Consider the following 13936-nt stretch of genomic DNA (forward strand, 5'->3'; position numbering starts at 1 on the left):
AAATATTAATCATTTATTTATTTATATTTCAATATATAATTTAAAATTCACATTTTTATTATCCTCGTAATAAAAATAATAAAAATAAAAACGACAAGATGACATAAAATATCCATATTACTGCCTTCGTACGCATTACCATAGAATTGTGTATTTTGTTTTTTTTTTCTTCTTAAATGTGTTTCCTTCGCTTGGGTTTATCCCGTGTTTCTGTAATGTTTAGTTTTTTCGATTCCATCAACATGTAGTATATGAGACAACACGATTCGATTAGCGTGCACTTTTTACATCCGATTCCTACAGTTTAATCATCACACGACACGTGACATCATTTGCGATCGCCCTTACTTCTGCGGGTTTTTTGTTTACTTGTTTACTTTAATTTTGACTGGTTGGGAAATGTTCCCTATAGATGCGAGCTAACAAATAAAAGAATCAAACCAGCAGTCCGAACAGGAATCTATGCGAACAACCGAAGCTATGACGTACTTCAATGATTTTCTGATGGCTTTTCGGAAAGGTGGCTGGAAGAAGGCCTCCCTTTTAGGCTCCTCGCCGTTTACTTGAACTTCACTTGAACAGATGAAAAATTGTATAAAAATATATATGATAGACACTTTTTGACAGCTACTTTATGTTCGACCTTCTATCGCCTGTTTGTGGTTTTCATTTTAAACTGTTATTTTTCATCTCCCTTTCTTTCCTGTAGTACTAGTTAATTTTTTGATTACAACTTTAGGTTGTGAAGCAGTGTTTCGCCAATTGGTTTTCAATACATTGTGTTTATTTCTTACTTGTAGTGATGGTTACAAGCTTGTTCTGACTTTTTTTCCTAAATGAATATTTTTCTGTTTCTACTTATTAAATGTATTCAAACAAATGTACATCGCCTTTGCATTGTTTAAATTTTTGCTGATTTATTTTCCGGTAGCTTACTGTCATTTATTAGTTTGATTTGTGTATGTGTGGCTCAATTTATCTGATTTTTTTTTGCTCGTTTGCTAATTTTATACATTGAAAAAGCCTTCCGCTATGTTTTTGTTTCATCTACCTTTCAGCCGAATTTCCGTACTGTGTGCAGTTTTGATTAACTATGTATTCCCTACAAGTTAAAACAAAACTTCTCAATTGAACAAATTATCGTCTTTATTTCCATTAGTAGTTTATTTGCTCAGTTCATCGCGCACGTTCATAATTTCATTCCAGCGCACTCGTGAGTTCATTATATTTTGATTCGCGGTATTTTTTTGGTTAATTCGTTTCAAATGAAGACTGTGAGACATCGAATGTGTTAGGAAAATGAAATTTGTGATGTTGGGCTGACGGAGTTCAAAGTTTTGCGTAAATGTGTTATTCTTTTGCTCTGATTGAAGGTTTTCGCTGGTGGTTTCTTCTTCGTTAAAAACGTTCATTGCTTAGTGTCTACAGGTGGCCGTTTTTGGTGATATTAAGAGTTCGAATAAAAAAAAAGTCAACTCTTGTGGGATACTTTTTCTTGTTTTTTATTTTCCAAATTATGGTGCATTTGGTCGACAACCGGAAAGTAGCGCTAGTATTGTCTGGAGGTATTTCTCGAACAAATGTTCTTTTCAACGTTAAAAAACTACTATATTGTTATTCAATATTGAAAGGAAACACATACACCGATCCCAATAAATTTAAAATTTTCTACAAATACACACAAGTTTAGGCTTTGCTGGTGGTGCGTTCTGCAAATATCCAGATAATACCTTGAAATTCAGAATTTTTGGTTTTGCAACATGAAGTAAAATCTACTCGCAAGGAAATTCAGTAGCAGATCTGCTCGTCTTGAAATAACGATATTTACCACTATCGTTCGAAAGAAAGTTGCAGAATTGTTTGAAATAGGCGAATATCGACTGCATGGCCAAATCACTATGTGGGGAGAACTATTCCCTGTGTTTGGTAGGATCAGAAGGGTGTGATCTACACAGCGCTGCTCAAGCTTGGCAAAACCGTTAATCCTGAGCGCTACCGACAATACACGATAAATTTGAATTGAGTTTAAAATCTATGAGAATATCAATATGGGCTACACAAGGTCATATTTCTTTACGGACTTGTGTGAGATTAGTGGATAAAAGTTTTTGTTGCGTGCAAGTTTCTGTTCAACGTCTTGCTGGATTTAACTCTTTGTGATCGTTTGTCTGCTCTCAGCCACTACAGCAAGAATCCAAGCTAATCTTATATTTTACACAACCAGGTATCTGTTTATGCTTTTCCTAAACGAAGCTTGATGTCCAATGAACCTGTTCACGAATCAATGCGGTGCTCCAATGAGTAATAGATAACAATACTCAGTATCAAACACAAGATAACGCACAGTGCGTTAAATGTATAAGAATGTGGGACAAAAAATCATATCAGCATTGTGCCATTGTAACACTTTGGTGTGATGGAAAATATTGTTCATAAATATCAGAACTACTATTTACGTAAATGTCTCATGTTATTTGAATAATCGTATAAGTGTCTCAAGCGACAAAATCTTTGTTCATTTAAAATGAAAAGTTCTGATCATTTCGGATCCGCTGAAATCATTATTTGAGTATCTTCTGGTTTGAATTATGTTGAAGTAGTTGTTTTTAAAGAGCAGAATAATTGTTTGCATAAGTGTCTCATGTCATCTGAATAATCTGTAAAAAAAAATCTTTGTTAAAATTGAAAAGTGCTGATCTTTTCGGATACTGGCATTAATTATACATTTATTGCACTAATGGCAAAAGTTTCTCATATTCAACGGATAATAAAAATAAAATTATGTATTGATTACACTTCATATGATTTACTCTTGAAGACTATTTCGAAAGATTTCGCACAAAATAAAGTTTACAAAATAAATAAAAAAATGTTTATTTTTCACAATCTTGCATGTATCACTACTTTTTCAGGGAAAAATAATTCCGACCAGTACGATACCCATCTCCAAATTTAATACGACCGCAAAGGGTTAATGAATAATCAATTATTTCACTTGAAAAGAATTGATTGTTTATCAAGTAACAACCTTCAAAATCATGCTCATTAGGCGTTGTGCACAAATTACGTAACGCGATAAGGGGGAGGGGAGGCGGTTCGAGGTTGCGTTACTTTCCGTGTATTATAGATAGGAAATTGCGTTACGTAGGGTGGAGGGGAGTTCCAAAATCCGGATTTTTAGCGTTACGTAATTTGTGCACGACGCCTTAGATATAGAATTTAATCATTAATCTTTCCACATAATTAATTTTTTTCTTGATCGTGACAGAGAAAGACGTGAGCATGGGTCAATGTAGGGAAATATACAGAATTTTGAAAATCAAAAAAAGTTGTTCGAATAGAGTAATCGAAGTTATTCGATAGAGAAATATTTTACGTATCTTCCAGCCACAAATTTTTTTAATCGGAAAAGGGTCTGAAAAAAGTTATAGGCCAAGTTGCATGGGAGAAATTAATTATTTTAAAGAAAATTGGAAAAAAAAGTTATTTGAAAGGACCCACAACATCTTCTCGAGATAGTACTTATTCGATAAAGAATATTTTTATCTATCTTTAGCAAAATGTCCATTGGCCGGAAAAGGATCTAAGAAAAGTTATAGCCCAAAACCTATACAACTTGTATGGGGGGAATTAAATAATTTAAAGAAAATTTAAAAAAGTTATTTGATAGAGAATACTTCTATCCATCTTCAACCAAATTTCTGTTGACCGGAAAAGAGTCTGAGAAAAGGTACGGGTAAAAATGTATACAAGTTGTAGGAGGGAAATTAATAAATTTAACGAAAATGGAAACAGAACGTTTTCACACTCGAAAAAAAAAATTGAAGGAACAGAGTGCGAAGTTGAAATTTTTAGGCGATTTTTGAAATGCTTTAAAATCGTGAAATATCAACGCATGAAGAAGGGATATAAATCACTTTAATGCATTATTTACATGGATTTACACGGAATATTTTACAGAGAAATTTCGATATATGTAGATGTAGTGGACAAGAAATAAGAAATCGATTTTTTTCTGTTTTTTCAAAGATAGCAAATCCAATTCACGTTATCAACTATCTTTCGTTTGATTTCTATAACGTTGTTGTAGGACCATTCAGTACTGAGATATTATCGTATGAACGAAAAATTTCGAATTCGTGTTTGATAATAAATAGTTCAATTAATAATCATCGAAAAATAGTTTTCAAAACTCTAATAAATTCTATATACCCAGGATTTTTGACGTAGGACTACGTCTTTCATTTCTATACCGGGGTGTAAAATCAAAGTTTCGAAAACGAAAGCGTTACGCCGGAGACCGAGATTTTGAGCGTTAATAGCTCCTAAACAACTAAACGAAATGGTATGATAAACATTTCATTCGAAAGATAAAATGTCTACGCGTTCTATACTTGTTACTTTTTGATCCAAAAACTTGTTTCAATAGTCTTAAAATTGCTTTCAAAACAGGCTATTGAAATCAGGAATCGGTATATAAGCGAGCGCCGCTCGGAAATCCACTCAGTTATAATTGAACAGCGATTGGAGCATGTTGTCGCTGTTGTGGTGAAGCTCTTCATTTATCATGAAAGCGCGGATGAACGGTGTCACCAAGAGCCTGTTTGTGCACCTTAGGCCAGAAGGGAATCCATCAGGAGGAGAGTGATGCCACAAACGGATCCCCGGGAAGACATCGCTACACACACATACACGCGCGGAATTCTTTCCGTTTGGATGCCATTCAGCATCGAGAAAGTTCCGGAAAGATCTAATCATTTCTGGAAAATAATCTGCCAGTTCCTCTGGGAATTTAAAAATACATTCACGTGAAAGAGTTTATTTGAATGTTTTCTATTCATGTAACACTGTGACCAAATATTTTTCAATCAAGTACTATTAACAGGTGGTTATCGAGTTAGTATTAACCTCTGGTGGGCTTCCAGCATCGAGGAAAATGTGGAAATATCTAATCGTTATTGAAAATAATCTGCCAGTTCCTCTGGGAATTTAAAAATACATTCATGTGAAAAAGTTTATTTGAATGTTTTCTATCCATGTAACACTGTGACCAAATACATTTGGTTTTGTGATTTTTCAATCAATCGCAATTAACAGGATAGCTTCTGAAGATTATTCTTCCTCATCAGTGGGATATTTCCGTATCCAATATTGTATGCGCCCGCAATCGATTATTGCTCAGTCGCCGAAAGTTCCGAGCTCAGAGAGTTCATTCCCCTCTAGTTTGCCTTCCAAATTGCCATCGTAAACCACACCTTCTCTCGATTCAATCACACACAAAAAGCATAGTTAAGCGATATTCTGGTGGTGAGACACATTCATTTTTCGTGAGGACATCGACAAGACAACATCGTTGCCTAACGCGCTGGAGGAGGGGACGGCGAAGGATCGACACATACACGCGCAGAATTCTTTCCGTTTGGATGCCATTCAGCATCGAGAAAGTTCCGGAAAGATCTAATCATTGCTGGGAAATAATCAGCCAGTTCCTCTGGGAATTTAAAAATACATTCATGTGAAAGAGTTTATTTGAATGTTTTCTATCCATGTAACACTGTGACCAAATATTTTTCAATCAAGTACTATTAACAGGTGGTCATCGAGTTAGTATTAACCACTGGTGGGCTTCCAGTATCGAGGAAAATGTGGAAATATCTAATCGTTGCTGGAAAATAATCTGCCAGTTCCCCTTGGAATTGAAAATTACATTCAAGCGAAAGCACCCGTGGCCGAGTGGTTAGCGTCTCACATTATCATGCCGGGTGTTCGGGTTAGATTCCCGTTCTGGCCGGAGGATTTTTCGTCAGAGAAATTTCCTTCGACTTGCACTGTGGTCACGCGTATTCTAGAGCTTGCCCCTCGGAATACATTGAAGGCGTGTTATTTGGCTTAAGAAATCTCAACTAAGTATTAATAAATGACGCTAGTTAATGTATTCGTTGAGACGGCAAAAGTTCCACAGAGAACGTTAACGCCATTCAAGAAGAAGAACAAGAAGATTCAAGCGAAAGAGTTTATTTTAATGTTTTCTATCCATAAAATATCCATATAATACATTTGGGTTTGTGATTTGTCAATCAAGTACAGTTAGCAGGTTAGCTTCTGAAGATTATTCTTCAGAACAAGGTTTTTCGTATCCTATATTGGATGCATAAAACCTTGTGCCTCCAACGTAACGCTCTCGTTTTCGAAGTCCCCCAAATATTCATTTATTCATTCATTCAGAATGGATTTAGATTCAACTTCAAACAAATGATCTCTAAATCAACGATAGTCCTACGTCACCCTTGCGGTTATACCATAGATATAACCCACTTCCTGTTTTTTTAGGCGGGGGATAGAATTTTGTTATGATTTATCGCGGTACTCCATAATAAATATACTTTGTGTATTTTTTCAAATTTTCATTTCCAAACCTATTGAGAATGGGGAAAAAAGAAAAAAATAGGAGAATTATCTTATTATTATCTGAAAAAAATAACACATACCAATAAAAGACCTAGGAACACATTGAAATACGAGTTATAGTAGTACTTAATCGCTAAATTCTTTAAAAAAATTCAATATTTCAAATTTTTTTTGGTACTTCAACTTTTTAGGAATTTATTTTTTGACTATATTTCTCGAAATGTCATAGTGACATGCAATTTCAGTTTTTTTTCAATTTTTTATCTCGAAGCTATTGAGAATGGCGTGCCAAAAATTTGAAAGGTACGTTTTTCTCCATAGATCCTATGGTGAATTACATAGGGATAAAAAATAGTCAAAATTTCTATACAATAGAAATTTTTACTTCCTTTTTACTTTTTACTTTCTTACCCAGCCAGACCCTCTTCCCCGTACAATTCGTGAACGTTTTGGCCAATAAGTTTTCTCATACTCTTTCCGGAGTAATGAAAATTTGGCTAAAGATAAATAAAAATATTCTTCATCGAATGAGTACTTCCAAATAACTTTTTCCAAATTTCTTTGAATTTATTAATTTTTCCCATACAAGTTGTACAGGTTTTGGCCTATAACTTTTCTTAGAACCTTTTCCGACCAATGAAAAATTGGCTAAAGATGAATAAAAATATTCTATATCAAATGAGTACTATCTCGAGAATGTGTTTTCGGTCCTTTCAAATAACTTTTTTTCAATTTTCTTTAAAATAATTAATTTCTCCCATACAATTTCGCCTATAACTTTTCTCAGACCGATTCTCCGATTCTCCAATTAATAAAATTGTGGCTGGATGATGTGACTATTCTCTGTCACGATAAAGAAAAAAATGAATTATGTGGAAAGATGAATGATTCAATTCTCTATCTAGTCGGCATGATTTTGAAGGTTGTTACTTGATAAACAATCTATTAATTTCAACTGAAATAATTCATTATTCATTAAATCCAGCAAGACGTTGAACAGAAACTTGCACACAATAAAAACTTTTATCCGCTGAACTTTCATCCGCTAACTTTACACACAGAGGCGAATGAACTGCAAAGTTTAAAGCCTTTTAAAAACTTGCAAGCAACTTCACATAAGTCAAAACGTGCTGTCCCAGGCGTATGTCTTACAGATTTCTTCCCGGTCCTTAAAGTGTTAAGTATGATCCAGAGACATCAGAACCTTGGCCTAAAACCGTATAGAATACAGCTGGTTTAAACCACCTATATATCATATAAATTGTGTTTCGAAGTGATTTAAAATTTATCGATGTCCCTCATCTATCTCTATCTTTCTATATATAAAAATATCCTGTTCGTTTGTGTACGCGTCAAAAACTCGAAAAGTACGGAACCGATTGAGCTCAAAGTTGGACACAATATACAATCCACTTCAAGGAGTGTTGTTACGACATACAAAATTGGAAATTAGAAGAAAAATGATTTTATATATGACCAGAGTGCGTTTCTGAAATTGAGCTTCTAATGAAAAGCAATAAATATGTGTTCTATGTGATGGAAAAATTTTTTTTCCACGTGTTTGGCAAAATCATGAACTGAAATTGTGTTTCGAAGTGATTTAAAATTTATCGATTTCCTTCATCTTTCTCTATATACATAAACATTTTCTGTTCGTTTGTGTGTGCGTAAAAACTAGAAAGGTACGGAACCGATTGAGCTCAAACTATGATACAATATACAAAACAACCAAACACATCTAGGATTGTTGTTACAACATAACAAATGAAAAATTCAACTCAACCATGCAACCACAATGTGCCACAGCAAAGCGTGGCAGGGTACAGCTAGTATAACTATACAAATCAACCACCTGTCCACCTTATCCCCACTGTTCGTCTTACCCGTACCTCTCCTATGTGTATTTTGAGTCAAATCATTGCTAATTATAAAGAATTATCCTTGATAAGAAAATATATTAAAATTGTTTTTACCACAAGTTTATTTTCGGCCCAATTTTGCTGTATTATTGTGGCATTATTCTGAATCCCTAAGGAGCGCGTTTCTATCGAAGTAAGTTTGTGAACAAACAGAATTGTAGATAGGACAGCCATGGTTATATCGTTTCTATAACACAATCCAACAAACAGATCGCAGTGATAGCTATTTATAGAAAATTCCTGTAACTATTGTGCCATTGAGATCGCCTTCAAGTATTTGTATGCTTTTTTTTTTGAGAAGAAAGCGGTCGAAACACATATTGAGGCGAATGAACTGCAAGGTTTAAGCCCCTTAAAAATAAAAAAAAAGAAGACGGAACACATAGTTGCTTGTTGAAGCTTATAGTGAACAACAGTGAAAACTCGTGAAAGATGGTTCGGCTATTTTAAATTCGGGGATATCGATCTGAAGAACAATAGTGCAGCGAGACGCTTTCAAAACGAGAAATTTTAGGAGCTGCTGGATGCATACCCAAACAAAGCTCAACAAAAAATGGCAGAAACACTGGATGTGTCCCGAACAGCAATTGGTCATCGTCTCAAAAGCTCGGAAAATGGAAGCCACAAAAATTGGACGAAAGGTAAATGAAGCTTTGCAAAAACATTTTTGAAACAGTATCAAAGGAAATCGGTTTTGTCACTGGCGATGAAAAATGTATTTACCATAGTTTCAACTGATGGGTTTCTTCAGGATGGTATGGTGTGCCATGAGCTATTAAACTGGATTGAATGGCGAATACAGATCGCTACCGGCAAAAAATGATAAATTTTAACTTTGATGAACATTGATGGAAAAATATGCGAAGACACGGTAAAGTGATGTTACCCCCTGCAAGACGCAATGAAACCGCACCCGCTGTATTCCCCAGATCTGGCTCTGTCAGATTATCAGAGCAGCAGAGCAGCACACGAATTCGAAAAATCGGTCGGCAAATGGGTCCACAATATGCCTGAGAGTTGGGCGAAATTCATAAAACCAAATGGAGTTTAATTGGAATAGAAATATGCTGAGATTCTCCTGGAAATTATGTGCTTTCTTCACCGAAAAAACCGGACAATTACCGCTCGCACTCCTGGTATTTTTTTCACATTCAGGTCAATGATAATTTGAGAGAAACGACTCTGACACTAGCTTTTCCGGTGGTCGACCATTTCTGAAGTGTCAAGATGTTTTTGTCTCGTGCACAGAATATTGTTGAAATGATCGGTAGCGCTAATTTCTTCCTTGACCTGACGATAGATGTTTAACACTAAACCTACCACGAGGGGTCAAATAACTCATTTTAATTTTTTCGTCAGAATTCTTAAAACATACATCGAATGTATTTTTCAGTGTTTACTCATCTCTTGTTATTTTTTTACTGAGAAATATATGTAATCTGCCTTAACTACCGCAAAGGGTCATTTGACCCGTGTAAACATTCATATGATATCAGAAAGATTTGCATGTGCGGTTGTGATACAAAACCATTGCATTACACATTTTTTGCTATTGCTTTATATATTTTGTGGTACTTGTGAATGAATAGTGAATGATCAGAATTAATTGTATTACTGACTATCCAATCGAGCTAATAGTAACCATTTCAAGCTACAGTGCTATTTCGCGTGTCAAAAATTGTAATTTTATTGTTTTGCTAATAATTGTTGTCCCAAAATGTCGAGATTTACAGGAGAAAGATGGTACGCCATGTTTCTCAACCAAACTATATAAATCAAGTCATTGTTCACTAACTATTCATAAAGGGTCACTTGACCCGCTGTGGTAGGAATAGGTATACATGAAACATCGATAGGTTTAGTGTTAAAAGTAAATGCGTGTTTACATGGGTGAGGTTGAACGCCATTCCGGTATGGGCGGCTGTCATTACGCCGTGGTTGTGGTTAACTAATGGCTTGTCTCAACCCACACCCTTCTTTACTACGCGGTCACACAATCACACACACACACACACATTTAAATTACTTTACGCTACATTCCGCTAAATCTTAGATAATGAACACCGCTTAGTAGTTTTTTCCGTTTTATTTTGTTTTACCTTGAATATATCACAATCTCACTTTCACCTCTTAAATTTACTCTTTTTACATGATTTGTGTTCTCGAACGTGTGTTCCGCCAAATCTCTTGAACTGCTGCGAGTAGCATCATATCCTCATATTGATTTCCCACCATGCGGTTATTGGTTCGGTAGCGGAAAACTATCCACGTTGAGCTTTCGTGTGTATGGTAGAAAAGCTAATCGAACTCATACTGGCGATGCAAAAAAAAAAACAAACCATGATGGTGCTGACCAGCTCAGGCTGTTCATTTCTCAGTTTCGACTGAGAAAGTTGAACAACAACGCTAAGAATTGGCTATTTGATCCTATCCGAAAAGCACACATACACGCGACACGCCCCCTTTCATTCGCTACTATAAATCGGATGTGTTTCCACCGTGTTTACACTTTCACCTAGTTTAGCTTTTTTATTCATCAGCTTGGTTTTGTCTATTTTTTGTTTTGTTTTAACTACCATGTTTTCACCATTTGATTTGTTTAAATAGAAAGATTACACATTCCCAGCCATGTGATTCATGTAAGTGGTATAGTAGTGTTCGTGTTTACTGCTGTAGTAGTTTGAAGTAGTAGTAGTAGTAATAGGAGTAGTTTATTTAGTGTTATTCGTAGTATATTTGTTGATGCTATTGACAGAAAAAGCTTTTCATCGTTTTTTTTTCCTTGCGGTACTTCTGCTTACTGTTTATGTGTGTGTTCTTGTGTTTGTGAGTTTAGGTGTAGTATGGTTCTGCCTGATCTGCTGTTCGCGGTGTGTTTGTTATCTTGTCTAAGTTTCATATCATCTCTGTGCTATTATTTTGTATTTTGTAGTAGTAGTTGTAGTAGTAGTTGAGCTATTTTTTTTTGCATTTCAAACAGCGACTTATTGTGGCTTGTTTCTATCAGAAGCATTTTGTTCACTATTGTAGGTTTTTTTGTCTGCATTTATTTGCTGAAGATTTACGGATTACGTTAGGACTATTTCACTTCTTTCCGTCCCTTCCAGCCAATACAATTGATTTAGCATTAAATAATTTAACTTAACAAATAATAAAATTCCACTAGCATTTCTCAGATTCCATCTTCGGAAATGAAGGCCGAGATAGTTGTCATTTTTTACTTATATGCTTAGTACTTTAACTGGTTATTCCTTCCTTCTTTCGTCTTTCTTTTCCTCTCCGTGCCTTTCGTTTTGCAGAAAGCCTTCTAATTTTCGTCGTTTTGGTTGCACACATTACTAAATGGTAGTCTTGCACATGGATTTGATACTTTTTCTCCCTTAAATCTTACTCGCTACAGTAAAAAATATGTTCATGTCGTTTAAAAGTCGGTTTCGGAGTTTTCGGCGACAGCGAGGAAATCTATGTTTACGCGAAAAGAAAGTAAATGTACAACTGATTGATACTGGAAGATATTGTTCGCCTGTTCCTATTTCCGGTGCGGAGTCGATTAAAGGTGGAGTGGAGGGGGGTTTGAATATGTGTAAAGTTCGTTCCCGAATGCGACAGATGATAAAAATAATTGTGTTCTAGCTATGTGGTAATAAAATCGCAGTGAGATCGTTTGTCCGGTCAAGTTTACTACGAACGAGAGATGACATTTGTACTTGTTGTTGTTGTTGAATGGTTTATAGAACGTGCGCTTCGTTTGAATATTGCAATTTGGTACCAGCTTCCGGATGACGTGACCGAGGCTGTGCACAGGGATGTACCATTCTTCCAATGTGGTAATTTGAAGCAGTCATACGGTGAGAAATAGATTTCTACATCACTGCTGATAGAGTACTGGAATTATTCAACTACCGGAATGATTCGCCTGGGAATACTAAGCCAAGTCTTCGAGTCCTGCTGCATTCTCTACAACTTGTTATCATACCCGAATACCATCACATGGTTACCGGCGCCAGCGTCGGTGCAACGGCGAGTGATATCAATCGGATCTTTCCTCGACAGACCACCCGTTGGCATCGGATCCCAGCCTGTTCTCGGTGGTCGCAGGTCACTGTTACGACCCAAACGATAGTACGAGCAACGTGACGAAACTTCGACGGCAGAAGGTTTGCTTTTGGTGCATCCCTTCTCCGCTTCATCCCCATATACAGAATCACAAGTATTATCACGACATCGATTAGCTAGTTTTAGGAATAAAAAAGGAAACAGATCATCGCGATGACCGTGGTCAACTTTTCAACTGTCCTGCACAGGGCGACCGTCCTGTCACATGTAGTGGGTACTTGTGTCCGGACTGGGACTGACGGAGAGAGACGTGGGTGTGCTGCTTCCGAGCGAGGATCCGGAGGAGGCGTTCGGAACCGACGAAGACAGTCCGGTTGGATGCTGCTGTCGTTGCTGAACCGACGCCGCCGACTGCCGGTAGTGATGATTATGATTATGTATTCCACTGACCGCTAGATTACTACCACCGCTAGAACTCAACCCACTCCGACCGCTTCCACTCGCTCCGACCACAATTCCGTTCCCGTTGGGATTGCTTCGTGGCTGATAATTGTTATTATTACAACTAGTACTATTACTATTAGATCCATTATTGTTATTGTTATTGCTACTACTACTAACATTAATACCACTAGTGGATGATTTGGATGTTTTGTTACCTGGGAGAAACCGCAGGATTTGCTTCAGCTTCTCTGACTTTGGCTGGTTGCTGGAACTGCCGGCGGTAGCCGAACCGCTGCCATTGCCACTGCCTAGCGTCGATAAACTATTGACTATAGCCCGGTTACCCAGACTCACGCCACCACCCACCGGATGGCTGCTGCTGCTGTTGTTGCTGCTGCCACCGGTGTTCGCTACCGAACTGCGGAGATGGCTGTTGAGATTGCTCATGGACGACGAGGTCGACGAGGCGCCCGATTGGTACTGGGCAGGCACGTCGCGGACTGTTTTGTTCGGTGGGGCTTTCACGTAGGTCCTCGGAATCTCGGATTGCTGAAAAGGGAGAACATTGCGGAACCAATTAGGATGAACTTCAGTGGGACTATCTGTTGAGATGTTGATTCTATGGGCTTATTTTGGGAAAATTAGGTTGAAGGCAAATATATTATCGCTAGATAGAAACTAGTTTTCATATCTACCAATTGTGAGCCACCGAGATGTATGAGGTTTTTATTTTTATCATTTTTCTATTCAGTTCAATCAGTTCAGTTAGTTTGATGACTTGGTTTGTAAAAGTGTAAAAGTAAGTTTGTAAAAGCACATTCCCCGAATTAAATTAAACAATATATCCTTGGTGGGGACCGACACTACGACGAAATAATCTTCCAGCTCTGCGGAGATTGGCCCAAGAAGATCGATTCAACTCATCAGTCCATTAGGAGTTTGAATCCGCTAGAAACGCGATCCGAAGTACAATACGTCAGGTTATACAGGACAGCTGGACGAAATTCATTTCAGTTATCAGTGCAGACAGTACCTCAAAAGAACTCTGAAATGTACATCGTTTGAGTGGCAGTCCCAATAACCATAACAGACAAAAATCTTGGTCAAAT

The 13936-nt window shown here is 36.8% G+C and overlaps 1 protein-coding gene across 1 annotated transcript in view; it reads right to left on the minus strand.

The window, feature by feature from the left end:
* Positions 1-949: 949 nt before the first annotated feature.
* Positions 950-13936, minus strand: part of LOC129771764 (probable serine/threonine-protein kinase DDB_G0282963) — a 482877-nt gene continuing 469890 nt past the window's right edge. Inside the window, exon 6 of the mRNA XM_055775776.1 lies at positions 950-13376. Coding sequence (XP_055631751.1) covers positions 12645-13376 — 732 coding nt within the window. The 3' untranslated portion in view covers positions 950-12644. The remainder of the gene's footprint in view (positions 13377-13936) is intronic.

The sequence above is a fragment of the Toxorhynchites rutilus genome, chromosome 2 (genome assembly GCF_029784135.1).
Source record: "Toxorhynchites rutilus septentrionalis strain SRP chromosome 2, ASM2978413v1, whole genome shotgun sequence".
NCBI classification, from domain to species: domain Eukaryota; kingdom Metazoa; phylum Arthropoda; class Insecta; order Diptera; family Culicidae; genus Toxorhynchites; species Toxorhynchites rutilus.